The 18679-nt window shown below is 39.3% G+C and overlaps 1 protein-coding gene across 3 annotated transcripts in view; it reads left to right on the plus strand.

The window, feature by feature from the left end:
* Nucleotides 1–2571: 2571 nt before the first annotated feature.
* The window catches only part of LOC119647582 (transmembrane protein 184B), a 38700-nt gene continuing 22592 nt past the window's right edge, over nucleotides 2572–18679 (plus strand). For 2 of the 3 annotated variants that reach the window (XR_005248903.1, XM_038048590.1), the window contains exons 1-9: nucleotides 2572–2846; nucleotides 14209–14413; nucleotides 14561–14726; nucleotides 14782–14907; nucleotides 14967–15099; nucleotides 15165–15334; nucleotides 15392–15558; nucleotides 15644–15718; nucleotides 15773–15857. Coding sequence is in view for 2 of the 3 variants with exons in the window: in XM_038048590.1 (XP_037904518.1) it covers nucleotides 14210–14413; nucleotides 14561–14726; nucleotides 14782–14907; nucleotides 14967–15099; nucleotides 15165–15334; nucleotides 15392–15558; nucleotides 15644–15718; nucleotides 15773–15857 (1126 nt within the window). In the remaining variant the exon portion in view is untranslated. The remainder of the gene's footprint in view (nucleotides 2847–14208; nucleotides 14414–14560; nucleotides 14727–14781; nucleotides 14908–14966; nucleotides 15100–15164; nucleotides 15335–15391; nucleotides 15559–15643; nucleotides 15719–15772; nucleotides 15858–18679) is intronic. The other variant, XM_038048591.1, reaches the window with a different exon arrangement.

Consider the following 18679-nt stretch of genomic DNA (forward strand, 5'->3'; position numbering starts at 1 on the left):
CAATCGCCTTGCACAAAATGTTTTGGACAAATACGAGCATTTTTGAAGTCGATGCTCCTACATTTTTTAACAAGTTTTCTCCATTCCTCGTCCATTCTTCGGAAAACAAAAGAATCTCAAGATGCTTCCTCTTTTGCTTTTATAACTATCAGAATTGTTTACCGCACTTCACCATTTTCAATTTCTGACAAAAATTTATCTTGATGGAAACATTAAAACCACAAATTTTAACACTTCTCAACAGAATATTCGTAACGATTGTCAAATCGAAACGGACTGCTCGACAATCACGACCCAAGTGACGTCACCAAATTCAAATATAGTGGACATGATGTTCGGCTGATATTACCTTGTCTAGACCACAGTTAGATACTAGTCAGCTACCTCACTCCCGCTTGCCCCTCAAGGGGGGAAATCAGTGCGAGTACACACGATTTCAAATTGTTTTGCCCTTAAGCATGAGCGAGATGTACCGAAAACCCGATCAGCTGTGTTTGACATACCGCCCGGACTTGCCAATGTATTAGTGAGATTGGCAAGTTTTTGCTTATGTACAAGTGAATACGTGAAACAGTTTTTTGCTATATGCGTGAGCACGCCGTAGTACCACAATAGCAAAAGCTCACCGATCTCTCCCCTACCAATATGATTTGACGAAGATTATGCATTTTCCTTGTTTAGCGTCTCTGATGTGTACAGATAAGCTTCTGCAAACACATTTGCAAGTGGGGTCATTTTTGTAAGGGTACTGCCTATAGTAGATCTACTGTGGTCTAGACTGTGTGTACATATCATAGGCGCTAAAACACACATAGCTACTGCCAGATGTTGAGGGCCTATGATGTGTACGGATAAGCTTTACGAATACATTCGCAAGGGCGGTCCATTGAGTGTTGGTACTGAATATTAGATGTACTGTGATTGGGTGCATTGTATGTTATGTGATTTAATGGAAAATTCTCTTTGTTTCTCAGCTGATTTGACATTTCGCCTCCATGTTTTGAAATAACGATTTCGCCGCGAGCTTCCCAACACGCCTACATCAGAGGCAGAGGCGCAGAGACCGCTCTCCATGAGAAAATTGATGTGTTTACAGTGCAAGCAATGTACTCTAGCTGCCTTCTGGATATACAGAGAGCATTCACCAACGTTAGTAATAGCGCTAACACGGAAACCTGAACCATTATTGGATTGGAGGAGCATTTTACGCATTGGGTTATATGCACTCAAAGCATCACTACGAGTGCACATGCATCCGGTGTAAATTCTATTTTTATGAATGAAATCGACGAAACTAATGCAAGTGACATCAATAATTAGTATTGGTAACTGAAATAATGCCTTTCACAATTCTCAAAGCGAATTCATTAAAATTAATTAAATTGATTGTCGAAAAACGAACTTCGCATGCGCTAACAAAACGCAGCTTTTATGTTACCGAGAAATTCAATTTTAACCTTGTATAAAATTCAGCCAAATGAATATTTAAATCAGCCATTTCGACTAGTCGTTATCTAAACCAAATGTCTGGCAGATTATCCCTCAACAGACTTACTTTAAGTTATGTGTAAATGGGCTGCTGTTCTTGAACCGAAATGCCAGACTCTTATCATGAAACCACGAAACTCAACAAGGCCAGGCGCAAGTTAAGACGTAAATCGCCTGCGAGCAGGTAGAGCGAAAGTTGAGGCGTAGTTCTATCGCCACCGTATCTTATAATGTACAGGATTCCTGCTTATATACATATCAGGTCGCAGTCGCTGGTGAAAACAGCAGCATGAAAACATACCATCGCAGCTCACAAGCGCTCTTAAACTGCGCCACGTCAGTTTGCCACGTCAGTTTGCGTGCAAACATTCGCTGTTGTATGCATTTCCTTCCTTCAAGATCCAACCTGCATCTTAACTTTGGTTCGGTCTAAAGGAAATGCACAGCAAATAACCAGGTAACGTCTGGAAGAAACCCATAATACAATTTTCCCCCGAAAATTCTTAGATTTTATTTTCGGCTATATCGAAGTATTGGTTTTGACTGTTCAATTTATTGATTCCCATTAATATAATCTTAAGCTGTATTGGTTATTTTAATCGAATAAAATAAAGGCAGATTTTTGAAACTTTATTTGGAGATACATACTTCATGGAAAGGGAAAAAAACAACCGGAAACTAGAAACTAAGCGCTGCAGGTAGCCAAGGTTTAATAATTTTACTGTGATGTTGTTATTCTATGATTCTTTAGGATACAATAAATTCATACGAAAAAGCTCGACTTTATGTTCCTAGGATAAACTTATCGGGGACGTAATTTACAAAAAAGAGAGTAATGGATTGTTATCAATTTTCTATGAGTAGATATCGGGATGAGGTTTATTTTGAGAATTTTTCAGGTTGTTTTGTTTCCAAGAACCGACTCTAATATGATTCTATGTTACACCGAATCAGAAACCGAAATAAGTTTGTGAAAAGAATCTCTTCGTTTTGAAGTTCACACGGAAATAACTCCGATGAAAGTAAATGAATTATCTTTCTAATTTACTCTGGCAGTACTGGCAGAACCTACGCACCTTGACGAAATGGCATTTAGTTAAAAATTTGACATTCCCGTAGTTCGTGTTTGTTTTTCGCGACCATATTTCCTTAAATTTTGCGTCGAGAAAGCGCTTCAAGTGCTCGGAAATGATTGCAAAGGGCAGATGAACCATGTTGCAGTGATTTCAAATTGAATTACCTTCGTTTTTTTGCGAATACGGTGCAAAACTTTGTGTAATTGTGCATAGTTGGCGTGACATACTAAGTCTCCGAAAATCGACTTGTGCAAAGAGCAGTGAGAAATACCCTGATTTCAGGTTTGTATGGTTGACGTGGAGTACGGAACGGTGTTTCTCCACTGGTGGACTTCGTTCATTGCTTTTCACAAGCCATCTTTGTCGATTTCTAGTCATTACACTAAACAGAAAAAGAGGATTATGGTTTAATTTTTCCCTTGGCTTGCGTCACGGCATTATTGCGAATCGTTTATGGCCATTTTGGTGTGTTTGTGATTACATAGTTTTGCAATTATCAGGATTTGATTAACAACTTGCGGAAATTCTTATCGCTTTGGAGTATTGCTCATGTGGGAACTGGTTATTTTCTGCTCAAAAATGAAATACGGTTTTTACGCTCTGACCTTGTAGGAAGCTGGTATTGATGTTTTTCAGACTTTTACTTTGTTGATCGTCGCGTAGAAATAACCAAATACTGACTTCCCCACGCTTAGACAGTATTGCAAATTGGCAACCAAGCAGTGCAGAATGGAGTGCAATGCTTGATTTGCTATCCACTTGATGTCCAATGTAATTTGTTTGTGGTACGATGTGGTGAAAAAACCTCTTTACTTAGGAGGAGAGGAATGGGTTCGTCGTCCAGTATAGAAATTAAATCAAAGGGGTCCCATTTCAGCAAGTAATAGTGGGAATGGAAGAATATTACTCCCGAAATTTAGATGGCGCCAAAAGAATATATGCGTTCATATCCTAGTTAATGGATCTTATTTGAAATTGTATAATTGAACAAAATGATCAGTAATTTGGTCCACCAAAACAGACATTTTAGCTGTAGATGCCTCTTTTCCATATTTTCAAGGTTTCGGAAGCAGCTAATATGATGGAATGGAAAATTTAATAGTTTCTATGTTTTCAGTATATGTGATATATTAATATAAAATTTATATATAATATTATAGCAGTAGACCTTAGAGATATATAATATATTAATTTTTAGCGTTGCCATTCTTTGCTTTTTGCTTTGCAGGAAGCTACGATGCATTCAGGCGTCTCACGCAATTTTTTTTAACATTATCCATTAAAATTTATCGATTAGTTTGTGTTCTATGTAAAGGAGTCCCTTAATAGCATTTCACACGTTTCCTATTGGTTTCAAATTAGGAGAATTTTGCAGCCATGGAAGCAAAGGGATATTCTCCACTAAGCACCATTTTGTGCTGAGTTCAAGGAAGCATAGCTCCTCATACATGCGAAGGAGGGTGCAAAATATTTTTCGCAGCATATAGCCATGTGGTGTATCAAATGAAAAGGCTCAATTAGTACTTTTCGAAACTATTCTATAGTAAATTAGCGCGAAAGAAGTACAAAATTTGGGAGTGGTATAAGGGATAACTTTGTGAAGTTTGAAGGAAATCTAACTATTATTAACAAAGTTATAGAAGGTGAAACATTTTATGTAAATTTCCTGCATTCTAAAATGTGTATGACGTCATCATATCAATTCGTCGGTACCACAACAAAGTCAGTTCATATGAATGACGGGTCTTAGGGAAACATTTCGTTTTAGTTTTTTAATCATTTATTTATCAATTATTCGAGACAGACATGTATGTATTTATATCTATTAATGAAACTTTGGGATATTGCCTAATTCAGATGGATATATTTGTACATTAAACCAGCGGTATACAATATACACAAGTTACATGTATATATATATGCTTTTGTGCATGAAGTAAGTTTATATACGTGCATATATAATACAGTATCTGTCATAGGCAATGTTTGTTTGTTTAGGGTGAGTTGTAATATGTTCCCAGTTTAAAAAAAAAGGAAAGGATTATTTTGGGTTTTTAGCCATATACAAATAGAAAAATGTGCGTAGAAAGTTTCACATATAAGATGAACATAAAACCTTTATAGCCGAAGCATCAGCTTCCGGTATTTCAATTATGAATTGCGCGATGTGGAATGGGCGCCATATTGCATACAAATGAACGAAGATGTCTAAAATCCGATTTCATCAAAAAATGTGGCAGAACGATGGTCTCCAAATTTTTCTTATACATATTGCTCCTTTCTCATGGTTTTTGAAGTTTTGAATATTCCTTAACGGACTCAAGTCTCGCTTTCTTCATTCTCTTTGTTAAGTGTTAGTTTTTTACTGGCCCCCTGCGTTGAAAGCCGGCGTTCTCCAATCTCCTTCACAAAGTTCACTCCAAAACCTTACGCCAGGATCATGAACCCATTTATTGAACTCCCACAAAGGAGCCGTGTCGTTCACAGTAACAATTGCAACAATTTTCCGTTGTGGCCTAGGCTTTGTTTTTATTTTCGGCTACATAAGGTGAATCTCCCTTAAGTCGATAAATTTCTCTTATTGACTGATACCGATATCCTTTGAAATAGAGTTAATAATAATATATTACTCTAATTTTTAGTAACTGACGGTTCATCAAGTTCATTCTAGAATCATGAAATTTTACAGCAACATAGGCTATAGTATGGAGCATAGAGCTGTGCAAATTCAAGATTTTGAATGTCAGTATCACGTGAAAGTGGATATTCTCACACAATATATGCATAAACGAGTGGTGGTCACTTTCCATGTGCTATTCCCATATAGCAACACAGAAAGAACCTTAGCACATAACAGTCTCGACTTTATCTTGGTGTTGAAATAACTGCCGTCACGGACAACAAGAAAAAACAATATCCATGACAAGATGCATCTCTGGCGGACACTTTGAACTTAAAATTCCTCTCAGATTATACTTCGGTGCAGCATGTGATATTTTACGTCTTCATATGTGGCTCTGGTAATAGTTATTAGTTTCTGCGTAGAGCACGCCAGATACATTCCCGAAAGCTGTCTCGAAATCAATGAAGAGCAGGTAAAGCGAAGATTTAAATTCCGCGCACTGTTTCAAAATGATCCGTAGGGTGTCGATGTGTTCAATGCAGGACGATCCGGAACGGGAAGAAGCCTGCTCTCTGTCGATCAAGCTTTCGAGATGTTCTTTGATGCGATTATTTTGATTATTTTCACTATTATCACATCCATTTCTGAAATCATTGCGTTCTGTGGCATCTTCCGCTCCCCTGACCAGCGCAATAACAAGTTCGCTTTTGTCACGGCACACATTATGTTGAACTTCTCGGAATTTCGCGCGGTATCGGAGTTTGAGCGTGTCACGCCCGTCATCATTCGCAGCTGTCAATAGAGCATACATCCACTTTCGTTCGTTCCTGCAAGTCCTCCTACTTTTTGACAGGATAAATTTTGCGGAACGCATGTTCGGTTCTGGCAGGAAAAGTTTTGTGTGTCGAACAGCATTTAGGCTCTGCCACCTGTCATTGTGGGAAGCTTGTTCCCAATTTTTGAAGACAACATTAGTCAATGCTACTGATGCCCCAATTGCTGGTTCCCGTCCCGGCATGAGGGAGATTGACTCCTCTTTCGCTAAAGCATCCGAGATTTCATTTCCTTCTACACCACAGTGACCAGATATCCAGAGTAGTTCTACCTTATTGAATCTAGAGATAGAGTTCAAACCGTTTCTGCATTCCTGAACAATTTTCGAGGTGATCAAAGGACTACTCAACGCCCTCAATGCAGTTATGCGCGCCAGTTTGCTGCCCTTAGGATCGCATAAACTTCGGCTTGAAAAACCGTTGCATATTCTCCCAAAGGAAAGGCCCACTTCTCGTTTTTATTCGAGAGGTAGAGTCCGGCTTCAGAACCCTCTTCTGTTTTTGAGCCATCGGTGTAGAAAACTTCCGTTATCCCCCCACGCATTCCTCTGGGACTTCCCAGTTCTCTCTACGCTTCAGGGTAACTTCATATCTTCTACCAAACAGAGGCAACAAACAAAGAATCGGAAGGCATTGTAAGAACTGGATTCAATACTTCCAGTAACACTTCCAATGCTCTGTGCCCCCACATCCGTTGTTTCCCCATAGATCTAATCGAATTAGTCTATGAGCTGATCTCATTGAGTGCTTTGAATAAATATATGCAGGGACTGCAAATTGAGTAATGCATTTAGAGCTGCGCCGGATATCGTGCTCATGGCACCAGTCATATCCACACACACACAGTTCTTTGCAGTGTGGCTAGCTTACGGCGAACACCTTTGTGAATCACCTTAACCCACCACACTACGGATGCATAAACGAACATCGGCCTAATTATAGCGGCGTGTATCCACATAACCACATGAGGTCTGAGTCCCCATGTCGCACAGCCCAGCTGTGAGAGCTCATTTCATCTTTACTTCTACATGTTTGTTCCAAAGAAGTTTTTTATCTAGAGTGACTCCCAGATATTTTACTTCTTCGGAGAGTTGAAGGTTAGTACCTCTCATCTCAGGGAGGCAAAGTCCATCCAGTTTTCTCCTCTTCGTGAATAATACGACCATTGTAGTTTATTTGGATTAATTGAAAGACCCTGTCTGAGGCACCAACTGTGTATCAAATCAACGGCACGTTGTATATTCCTACACACCATTCCAAGATCCCGATCAATAGCAAGTACAGCCACGTTATCAGGATAAGCTTGAGCGTGTGTTGATAAATTTTGCCCTTCGCATAGTAGTGAGTCGATCAGCATACTCCACAGAAGTGGCGAAAGCACGCCTCGTTCGTTGCTTCTGCAGTCAGATAACGATCGACACCCACCTCAGCGCACAACAATCTCTGCGTTAGCATAGCATGGATCAACTTAATTAAAGCATCATGAACACCATGCGCTCTGGCGGCATCACCAAGTTTTTTGAATAGGCACACAGTTAAAAGCCCCTTCAATATCCACGAAAACCCCCATCGCATACTCTCCATTCAAAGTTGCATCTTCTATCTTTGTAACCAAAGAATGAAGAGCAGACTCACAGCACATTCCACGCTGGTAAGTATTAAGTGGGTGCGACCTAAGTGCTTTTCCACGAATGTGGTGCTCCATCAGTCTCTCCAAACCTTTCAGCAAGAATGAAGTCAAGCTGATCTGTCTGAAGTTCTTTAGATTAAAATAGTCATCTTTCCCAGGTTTGGGTATGAAGACTACCTTAGCCTTTTGCCAAGAGGAAGGCACGTAGCCCAGAGCAAGACATTCTCGAAAAATATTTCTTAGAGGTTGCTCTAAGTGCTCCATACCCTCCTTTAGCATTGCCGGATAGATGCCATCCATGCCAGGTGCTTTGAAATGTTCTCACCTTTTCATGGCTAACAACCGCTTTCGCAGTGTTCCTGTTCCCATTGGAGCATTTGCATGTTGGAGGGGTTAAAAGAACCGTCAATTCTCCCGCTGCCACTTCTCCCATTCGTTCTCTCAGGTGGTGTACTTCCAGGAGGGCCTGTACTGAATTCAGTCTGAGAGAGTCCAACTTGGCCGACTCGTCCCTTTTAAGGACTCTGCATAGGCTTGAATTCCTTCTTTCGCCTTACATTTCCTCATAGTACGCTGCGGTAAAGGAGTCTCGTTTCGAACACCTAACGAGGCTCTTATATTCACGTTGTGAGTTCCTGAAATTTAACCAGTCTTCGTTCTTTCGTACTTTTGCAAGTACCGTTCGGAAGTCGCCTGGTTGATTTCCTGAGTTTTTGCAGTTCTTAGTTCCACCAAGAAACCGGTTTACCACTTTGGGAAATAGGACAAGCCTTTTCCTAGCACTCTAAAAGTGTGCAGTTCAGAGTTTTTAATTCATCTTCTAGCGCCAAAGGAGTCCTTAGTCGCCTAGGGAATTGTACTTTATTGTCAAGAAGTTAATTGAACTTTGTCTAATCTGTTTTCCTAGGGTTCCGTCTTTGTACTGCAGACTGTTCGCCCGCAATAGTCAGATTGAATTTTAGGTATCGATGATCTGACAGTGAGACCTCGTATAGCACTCGCCAGTGTGTAATCAACTCTAACACTTTTGAGGTACAGATTGTTAGGTCAATTACTTCGCTTCTGCTCGGCCCCACGAACGTAGAAGCGCACCCTATATTTGCAGTCATAAAACCAGTTGAAGTGATGAAATCAAATAGCTTCTCTCCTCTTGGATTGCATTTGTTACTATCCTAACAAATATGTTGAGCATTCGCATCGCAATCTATTAAGAGTTGGAGACCACTTGATTCTACATACCCCACCAGATCGCTAAGCTCTTGCGTCGGTAGAGGATACAAAGAATCATGTGGTAAATAAGCGGAGGCAACTATGTTTTTCCTCTCGCCATTTATCTGATATTGTATGACGACCGAAGCTAAGTCCTGGGAACAGAACTGTCCAGCATGGTTGCCCTCTAACCGTCATGGCATCAGGACGCAAGCACTCGGTTTTATGGATCTTTCATCATGGAACTGATCCAATGCCACAGATTCTGTTAAATCGAACCCACGGCTCTTGCACCAGAAAAATGTAGGGGAAGTCCTGAAGGTTTGTCAGTCTCGCTGCCAACAGATAGGAGAAGGCTTTGGCATGCTGCAGGTTGATTTGGCCAATCTTTATGTTTTTCGATATAAACTGAGTCTAATGTGTTATGGAAAACAGAAGCGTATACCGCAGTCCGCGTATGACGGGGTTTCCTCCGCACCGTACCGCCAGAGACTCGATATTCTCTCATGTTTGATTTCTCTGAGAAAAGCAGAGTACCGCAGTTCCCATGTCCTCATCCATGAAAAATCTCATCCCGCAGAGCATTTGTCTGTTTTCCACTTAGCACCGCGGGCAGCTCCATTGTGCGAGAGCGCACCGAAGATGCTGCAATTTACTCCATATTGTTTGAGTCGAGGACCATCATTGATCTTCGCTCTCAGAATGGAGATGATGCTCTACAGTTTCCTGATATGACTGAATTTCAGTCTATCTAGGAAAAAGTGGAGCAGCATATGGTGACTTCCCCTGACCACATTCAGACTCAAGACCAAGTTGAAACCCTCCACGTTTGAGGGATTTGTCCTTCCTGGCATTCATGAACTTTACCATCCAGTGTCCAAAGTCCATGCCCGAGTTCTGTTCACCCAGTATGCGGATGATGTCCTCTGCCTTCCTTCGAGGGCCCGGTAACCAACATCTGACATGTTCTATCCTGCATAGCTCAGTGTTCACAATAGTGAACTTGGGCCGACCGCCGGAACTCAAAGCCGGGATTACCTGCTGGAGCCACTTTAAGGCAGCCTCGTCAGTGCACTCCAAATGGAGAAGCCCATCGCGAAAACCTTGATTGTTAAATCGTGACTTCGTTCCATGTTGCTGCATTTTTTTCTACAGGCATTCCCGGAGGATTGTAAATTGCCCCTCTGACATTTTGCCATCCTTGAAGGAAACTCTCACGGCAGCTGTAGCTTGCGCATACGTCCTCTTCCTTCCCGCCGTCGTGTCCCTATTCCTATGGGAGGGACCAGCTTCATTGAGATCTCTCGCTGATTTGATCACCTGCCGGCACAGGGGGCCTAATCTTCTACAGATTTGTCAGTAAGGGGTATGAAAGTAGTGAGGCCTTCAAAATCCGCGCCTCGGCCGCGACATGATTGCTCATGCTCGCAGGTGGATTCGTAGTCTGTGAGTTTTTACCACTTGGAGAGTTTAAATCCTTCGTTTCCATATTCATATTTTGGACACCCTTAGTGTAGTAGTAAACTACTACAGGTTCCTCCACCACGACAAGGTGATGTCCGAGGGGGAGTACATATGTCTTACATCCAGTAAATGATTGACGACAAATGATTGAAAAAAGCTAGAAAGGGAGAAAAAGAAGTTTCAATTCAATCTCCATTCATATGCTTTCACTTTGTCGTTGTGATGATGATCTCATACACCTCCTAGAAAATAAATTCACATAAAATCGAAATCTTTCATGGTGGATTCCTTTCAAAGAATTATGTCTTGTAGTGTCCCTTATACTGGTGCCAAATTTTTGTACTTTTAGGATGAATATAAGCGGCATTTTCGGGTGAGGGTGGATTTCGGAACGGATGTACCATTTTTTTTTTTAGATTTCATCGCTGGGTAGGTTCTGAAAACGAGACCCGTTTCACTTTTTGAAGGTTTGCATTTTGAGCCTTCACTATCGTATATATCACCCAATATCAAAAGGACCAGTACCAAAAAGTGCTAATTGAGCCCTTTCATATGATACTCCATAGCATTCCCCTTTCGAATTTTGGGGAGCCCCCCTTTAAACTCAACGCAAAATGTTATACGTAAAGGGATTGACAGATCATGTTCTCAGCAAATTTTGTGACGATAGGTTCAGCCGCCGTTTCCGAGTAATACAGTACATATATAACAAGTCCGGAACCCGGAAGCTGGACGCTTCAGATACGAAACGTTTTGTGTATTTCATAGTACGTAGCATATATTATGTGAGAATATCCACTTTTCGATGATATTGATATTCATAGTGTTGAATTTGCAAAGAAGCGAATATTTTGACGTATTATAACTTTGTTAGCAATAGTGCGATTTCCACCAATTCTGGTGAGATCATGCTTTATGTTATATCCCTTATTGTTGCGAAATTTCGTTGTGCTAGCATGATCTTAAGGAAGGATTTGCCAGTTATTAAAAATTATAGTAATATACTATTATTAACTTCATTTGTACAGATATCAGTATGAAAGGTATTTCGGAGACCAGGCACCATATAGTGCCAGCTTCCTCATTTTTTGCAGATTTTTCGGTTGAGTAGTTTCTGAGAATGACCCGCTGAAAGAATGATCACTTTCAACCCCCCGCACTCCCCACCTTTCTAACAAATGACAAAACTAAGACCGGCTTCGAAAAGTACTAACAGAGAACTTTAATTTGATACCCTACATGACTATATTTGATAAAAAAAAAAATTTACACCATGTCTGTCTCAGACATCAGTCAGTCTGTATCAGACAACAGGCAGACAGATGTCTGTGCCTAAAGAAAACAAGTGGTTGGGCAATTGACTAATATAATTGGCTCTTATGAAATACGCATATCTAAATATTTAAATTTCTAAATGGAGAATAGTACAGCTCATAGTGCATATATATATTTGTGGGCATCTCAGTTCGCAATTTCGGCTTGCAATCGACAAGCTTTGTTCACAAAATATAAACAACCAATCAAATATTCCGCTTGAATGTAATCCACAGTTGGTGCATCTGTAACAGACTCACGGTTCAGAGTGAAATTATGCGGTGTTTCCAACGATTAATTAATTGAAATAATAAAACTTGTTGTTTCTTTTTCGTTGGTGTGGGTATTTATTCTTGCAAATACCGATATTTCGGGAACCACTTGTTCCCTTCATCAGTGCTAACAAGTTTGCTCAGCAAACTGTAGTCGCAAAAATAAATATCCACACCAACGAAAAAGAAACAACAAGTTTTTTATTATTTCAGGTTCTATCAGTTATGAAGAATTCAAGAAAACCGATGGTAAAGAACAAGAGGTACGATGTGTGACGTGATTAACCAATTTCACCAATTTTTCGTTGGTGTGGATATTTATTTTTGCGACTACAGTTTGCTGAGCAAACTTGTTTGCACTGATGAAGGGAACAAGTGGTTCCCGAAAGATCGGTATTTGCAAGAATAAATACCCACACCAACGAAAAAGAAACAACAAGTTTTATTATTTCAATTCAGACTCACGGTTGTCCCTAGGAAAATTGCACTAGAAACATTCAGAGGCTCGGTTAAGTACTACTGGAGTAATGAGTACGACGCTGACCGTAGCACTCGAAGCTGTCCTAAATCTACCATCCATTTATTTGGAAGTGAAACGGAAAGCAGTTAACGACGCATGTAGGCATGATACTATTGCCGGCAACCATACGGCCATGCGTCCATCTGTAAATTTCTGGCTCTGATGCCTGGCGATCATATGATTTCCAAATTTATCTTTGAGAAGACATACTCCGTCGTAATGACCAAAAGAGAAAAATGGTCAATAAATGGCCGACGGGTCAGTTATACAAGATGATCAATAGGGGTGTTCTCGGGAAATCCGATTATGGAACTGGCCTGCCTTCTTGGAAAAATGACGACCGTATTCCGGAGATATATATCATTTCATTGGCAACAGAAGAATGTTTGCGACAAAAATGTGAGGGTGGTACCACTCGAATCTGTTCTAATAGTTAGGCCGCGTTATCAGCGCTAAACAGTAATGGCATATCAAACCAATTGGTGTGAAGTTGCCGCCAGGTGCTGCTTGGCCGACTGAACGGAACATTCCTGATGATTCCTGGCAATAGGAATACTCACAGACTGGCTACTCTGAAGGATGCAACCAAATCGAGAAATTTGAACTCTCGTCGGCAGATGAAGATCTTGGCCCACTAGAGCGGCATTTTTATTATCCCTTAAGAAGTTGGACATGAAAACTTTGGCAGAGCTTCTAAAGGGACACTGCTCCTTAAATACTACATAGAAAATATTCGGATGCTGGTCAATGTAAGGAGGAGGAGGAGATGGCCTTGCACTTCATATTAATGTCCTCAAATTCGCTAAAGCCTGCTAATGTCGCAGGTTGGAAACCATTGAATAGGCGGTCTCCAGAGATAGCACAAAAGGCCGTTGTGCTATTTCTTTGAAAATTTCTGAAAAAAGAGAAAAATCGACTGATTTCAATTCAACTAGCAGGGGTTCTTAAACTATACAACACGTTGCTTGTTACAACTAATTTAACTACTAGTTATTTAGCTACGGGAGTTACCTTCGATAGAACAGTTGACCATGGCAGTGATTACGGTGATTATATGATTTTAATTACAATGATTGCGACTAATAGTCATTTCTGATACGATTATAATTCTTCATTATCATCAACAACGAGAGAGTCATTGTCCCGTCTAGGCTTGCCTTAGTAAACAATTCTAAACATCCTTCTTTTACGCCAAGGTTCCTCGATTCTATTTCCCTACCTGCTGCCTGACGTTCTAGTATATGCGATAAGATAATTCTCGCCCTTAATGTGTAACCTATCCACTGCCACTTCCGCCTTCCGTTTACATCTGTTCGGATGCCAGGACTGTACTCCGACCAAATTCTTCTTTTGCAAACGCACTTCAGGTCAGCGTACTCCGATGATACGACGAAGACAGGTATTGACGTTCCATATGTTACTTCCATGTAACAGCACAGAAAGAACACTAGCATATAACAGTCTCAACTTAATCTTGGGGTTGAGATAACTGCATTTCCAAATTTTAGACCAAGGAGCCAAAGCGGATCTACTGCTGTTGATGAGTCAGGAAACATAAAATTCTGACAATGACTTCTTAAACTGAGTGGGAAATTTAGACGAAAATGGAAACTTTGACTAATTTTAATAATAAATAAGATGCTTCCTTCGTTATTTATTATTTTTGCTTTTCGAAAATATGGTATGGTGATTTTTTTCTTTTTTTCGAAGTACAATATTTTGTAAGAAATGTCAAAAATTATCGCTGGCGCTATTAATTCAAAAATTCTCTACTTCCAGAATGAGTGAATCTACAATTTTAGGAGATGCCCACAATTCATCAGCGAAACCCATTTATGCCGTTCATGTAACAGCAGTTCCGCAAGTGGCTTCGGCGATAGACCCATTGAGTCATGTTGGCGATGGCATATTTCTACAAACGAAAACAGCACAGGGTTTGGCAGGTGCTTTCGTCTGGGTAGCTTTATTCCTCACATGTCAACAGGTATAGCTTTGAATGAATTATCAAAGTAAATTTACTAAATTTACTTGTGGAGATGCAATATTTTCCAATTTGCAAAAAATCTACATATTTTTAAAAACGAGAAACTACTAATTTAGAAGCATTTTTTTAAAATATCCATTGAAATAGATCTATCAACATTTGCGATGGTACACAAACCCCCAAGAGCAGCGATGGATAGTTAGAATACTCTTTATTGTACCAATTTATGCAACATATTCTTGGATCAGTTTACTATTTTTTAATTCTGAAAGCGTCTATGTGTATTTTTTCACAGTAAGGGATTGCTATGAAGGTACTTCAATTATTTCTTAAGTATTAGAAATTTTTCTAAAACTTCTCTATTATAGCCTTTGTAATATACAATTTTTTATCTCTCTGTTATGAATATTTGGGTGGTGAGGGGAACATCATGTCCGAAATAAGAGGGAAGCCGATTAAGTCCTCTTGTTTGTACGGCACTTGCTGTTTGACAGGTAAAACAATAACATATTTACGCTTTAACTATTCAATATTTACATGCAACTCGAAATAGGGAAAACATACACAATCGGATTCTTGCGATTCTGTAAACAAGCGACTTTGCAATTCTGCTTGGTCAAGCCGTTAATGGCGTTCATCATTATATTCTTACAAGCATTTGGCCACTACCACGACGGTGACTGGAGGTATTAATAATTATATAACACAACTATCTTGAATGTAGTGTAATCTTTGATGCATTCAAATATAGCGCTGATGGTGGATACATTTATATAACGATTATCTACAATATTTCGGTTTCGTTGGCTTTATATGGTTTATACTTATTTTATTTTGCAACGAAAGACTTATTGACACCATTCGAACCTGTTCTGAAATTCTGCACCATCAAATCCGTTATCTTTTTATCGTTTTGGCAAGGTAATTATCACACCGATAAAATGTATTTGCGAAAAGTTGATATCAGATATTTCATAGGAGTTGGGCTAGCCATTCTTGAAAAAGCGAAGGTTATATCTCCTATCATCGACAGTGACGGGGCTCAAACATCAGCTGGTACAGTGTCAGCAGGATATCAAAACTTTTTCATTTGTATTGAAATGTTGTTTGCCGCTATTGCTCTCAGATACGCATTCCCCTACCAGGTCGGTGTTCTATTTTCAAATAATGCGAAACGAAACTACAATTTTTAGCCGGGAAATGTTAATATTAATTCAAAATTGGTTATAGGTTTATTCTCGTAGCTGCATTGGTGATGCGCATGGACGCTCTGTTACAATGCAATCAATATCAAGCAGCCTAAAGGTAAGCAAGCAGTTTATTTAGTTTTCAAATTTATAAGGAAGTTCTTGTTTACAGGAAACAATGAATCCAAAAGACATCATGACTGATGCTATACATAACTTCCACCCACAATATCAACAGTACACTCAGTATAGCTCAGGTAATTGTGAAATTATACATTGTATCGTTGCATGATTTAGTTTATTTTGATACGAACAGTTGTGTGTCGCTAGGAATGCTTTCTGTTTATTGTTTTGTGATTTGTGTAAAAGTAATTTCGTTGTTTTTCCATTTATGAAATTAGAAAAAATTACACACCACTGAAATCTAGACAATTTTTCCATTTCACCTTAAATATAGCAAATAAAACCATGAACGACGCTTTCTTCATTAATCCGCGTTAGATTAAATATCCACAATCGCCGAGGAGAAACGTCGTTAATTGTTTTATTTTTTAATGTTTATCACTAGAAACCTCGGAATCTGCTTAAATCTAGCCTTAAACCTGTAACGAAGAGCAACGTAACCACAATCTTGTTGGAGGAAGACTTATTTAGACAAATAGTACAGTAGAGTGGAGTATCAAATGAAAGGGTTCAATTAGTAACTTCCGAAAATGATCTCATTCTAATATTAGTTGAAATGAGTGACTTCACTCTAGAACTATTCAACTATTATTAACAAAGTTGTGGAAGGTCAAAGTTTTGTATTCAACAGATAAAGTGCACTCATATGAACGGCAGAGTTGTAGTTTGGACATTGTATTAATGAATATCTTGAATTTTTAGTTGGATACGTGTGGAAAAACGTGCATAGATAGTTTCCTCTACAAGATGAACACAACACCTTCATAGCCCAAGCTGCCGGTATTCTCAGTATTTCCTGGTATTTCTCAGAAACGGCTGCACCGATTGACACAAAATTTGGTGAAAAGGTGGGAAATGTGAACGTCCTTACATGTAGTTAGCTATATCTTTCTACGTTGATTTTAAGGGGTGTGCCCATACATGCAAATGGGGGGAGGTCTTAGTTTTGGCATTTGTTTGAAAGTCGGGAAGACGAAAAGGGTGATTTTTTTAACGAACCCATTTCCAGAAACTACCCACCCGGAAGATCAAAAAAATCATAAAGCTCCCTCGATACAGTGTCCCGCCCAAAATGCTCTTCACGGTGATATCTACTCAAATTAAGTTAATAATAGTTTGTTACTATTCACTAGAAACCTCCGAGAGTCACAAAAATTTGCAGTAATGTAGACTATAGTATGAAATATGATATCCCCAATCAATCCAAATACCGATAAATTTATAGAAGGTCAAAGTTGTCTTTTCCGTGTAAATTTGCTGCAAATCCAAATTCCTAGTTATCAATATCATATTGGCTAATGAGTAGTTTGACATGCTAAATATTACGGGCTGCGTTCAAATGGGATAGTTCTGCAATCAAATATACTTACATAAATTACAAACAAAACCTTTCATACCTGAAGCTTCTAGCTTCGAGTTTCCCGATTGTTTAAACAAATTTAAAGGTGATTGAATTAAGTATTTTCCGCTTAATTCGATGGCATGGCAGCACCTTTCAGATAGTTTAATTATTTCGCGCTAGCAAAAGTTTCTGCAGTGTGGCGGGTATATCAAAATCGCTTCGTGTCTTTATTGGTGTTCATCAAGCGAGCGCTCCCTTTCCAACTTCCAGCACCAACACCGCAATATCGTCCGTCGGTCTCTATGGTTCTGAGTATTGGCCGACTATAAAAGAAAATGAATGGCGTGTTGTGGTAGTGGAGATGAAAAAGTTTGGTCGGACTAGTGGCGTGACACGTTTTGATCACATCCGAAATGAGGATATTCGCGATTGATATGTAGAAATCGATCGTAGAAAAATTGCGAGAGAGACATCTTCGATGGCATGGTCACGTAATTCGCGCTAACGAGAATTGACTCGCCAAGGTTGGTCTGAGCATCGAAGTCGATGGTAAGCGACCAAAAGGCTGGCCAAAACAACGGTGGCTTGATATGCTAGATGGGGATTTAAAAGTCTCGCGACTACATCTAGATGAGTCATTTGAAAAACCAAATGGTGAAACCGATCACGGCGTGCGAAGAGTAAAAGTTTTTGCCTTTCTTGTTAAAAATTTGTGTACGGACTATTCGACTTCATTATCCATATTAAAAATCTTCCTACTGCAAGCATTTTGTAAAGAGCGAAATAAATGGTAACCCAATGAAAGCTGGTCTACATCATGGATAGAACCTTTCATTCAAGTCATTATAGTTTTTGACGGGTGGTCAGACTTGTATGAGTTTTGGGGTTTTTGTGGTACAATTCAAACCCGTTTCGATTTGCTAGTTGACAGCACTCTGTAATTTGTTAAGTTAATGACGGTAGACTCAAAATTCTTCTCTTCTTCGGCAGTGCCTCATAATAAACGACTGCTAAGTTGATAGAACTTTTTTTCCTTTCCATGGTTACCACATACATACAGTACACTATGTAGGTGAGATAATTTTGTTTAGCTTTTATGGAACTTAACGTTCCATTTCTCGATACGCTGAGAACGTTCGCAATTTCGCGAGTTTCTTTCCGGCGATTCGATTAGTATTTTTATCCTGGAAACATCAACTTCATCAGGCCTACCTTTGGTGTACTTACGCTTTTTTTAATTAAAAAATTACACTGCAGCTAAAAGTTCTCCTTGTCGACTTGCACTTTTAAAGTTGTATCTTTTCCTAGTACAGTATGCTTACAAATGATAGAAACACTATAATTTCCTATAATCTTCTTCTGTTAAAAATATTCAAATCATTTAAAAAGAAACAAAAAAATAATTTTAATATTCAATTGACGTTTTGGTGCAGTAGAAATAACTTAGCTCTTCTAGTATATCAAAACGCTGAAATTTGCTAACAGAACGACAGAAGATTCTTCTTTTGACACTGCTTTCTCTGTTTATAGTTGAAAAATAGGTTCTATCAGAGT

Source organism: Hermetia illucens, chromosome 2 (genome assembly GCF_905115235.1).
Source record: "Hermetia illucens chromosome 2, iHerIll2.2.curated.20191125, whole genome shotgun sequence".
NCBI classification, from domain to species: Eukaryota; Metazoa; Arthropoda; class Insecta; order Diptera; family Stratiomyidae; genus Hermetia; species Hermetia illucens.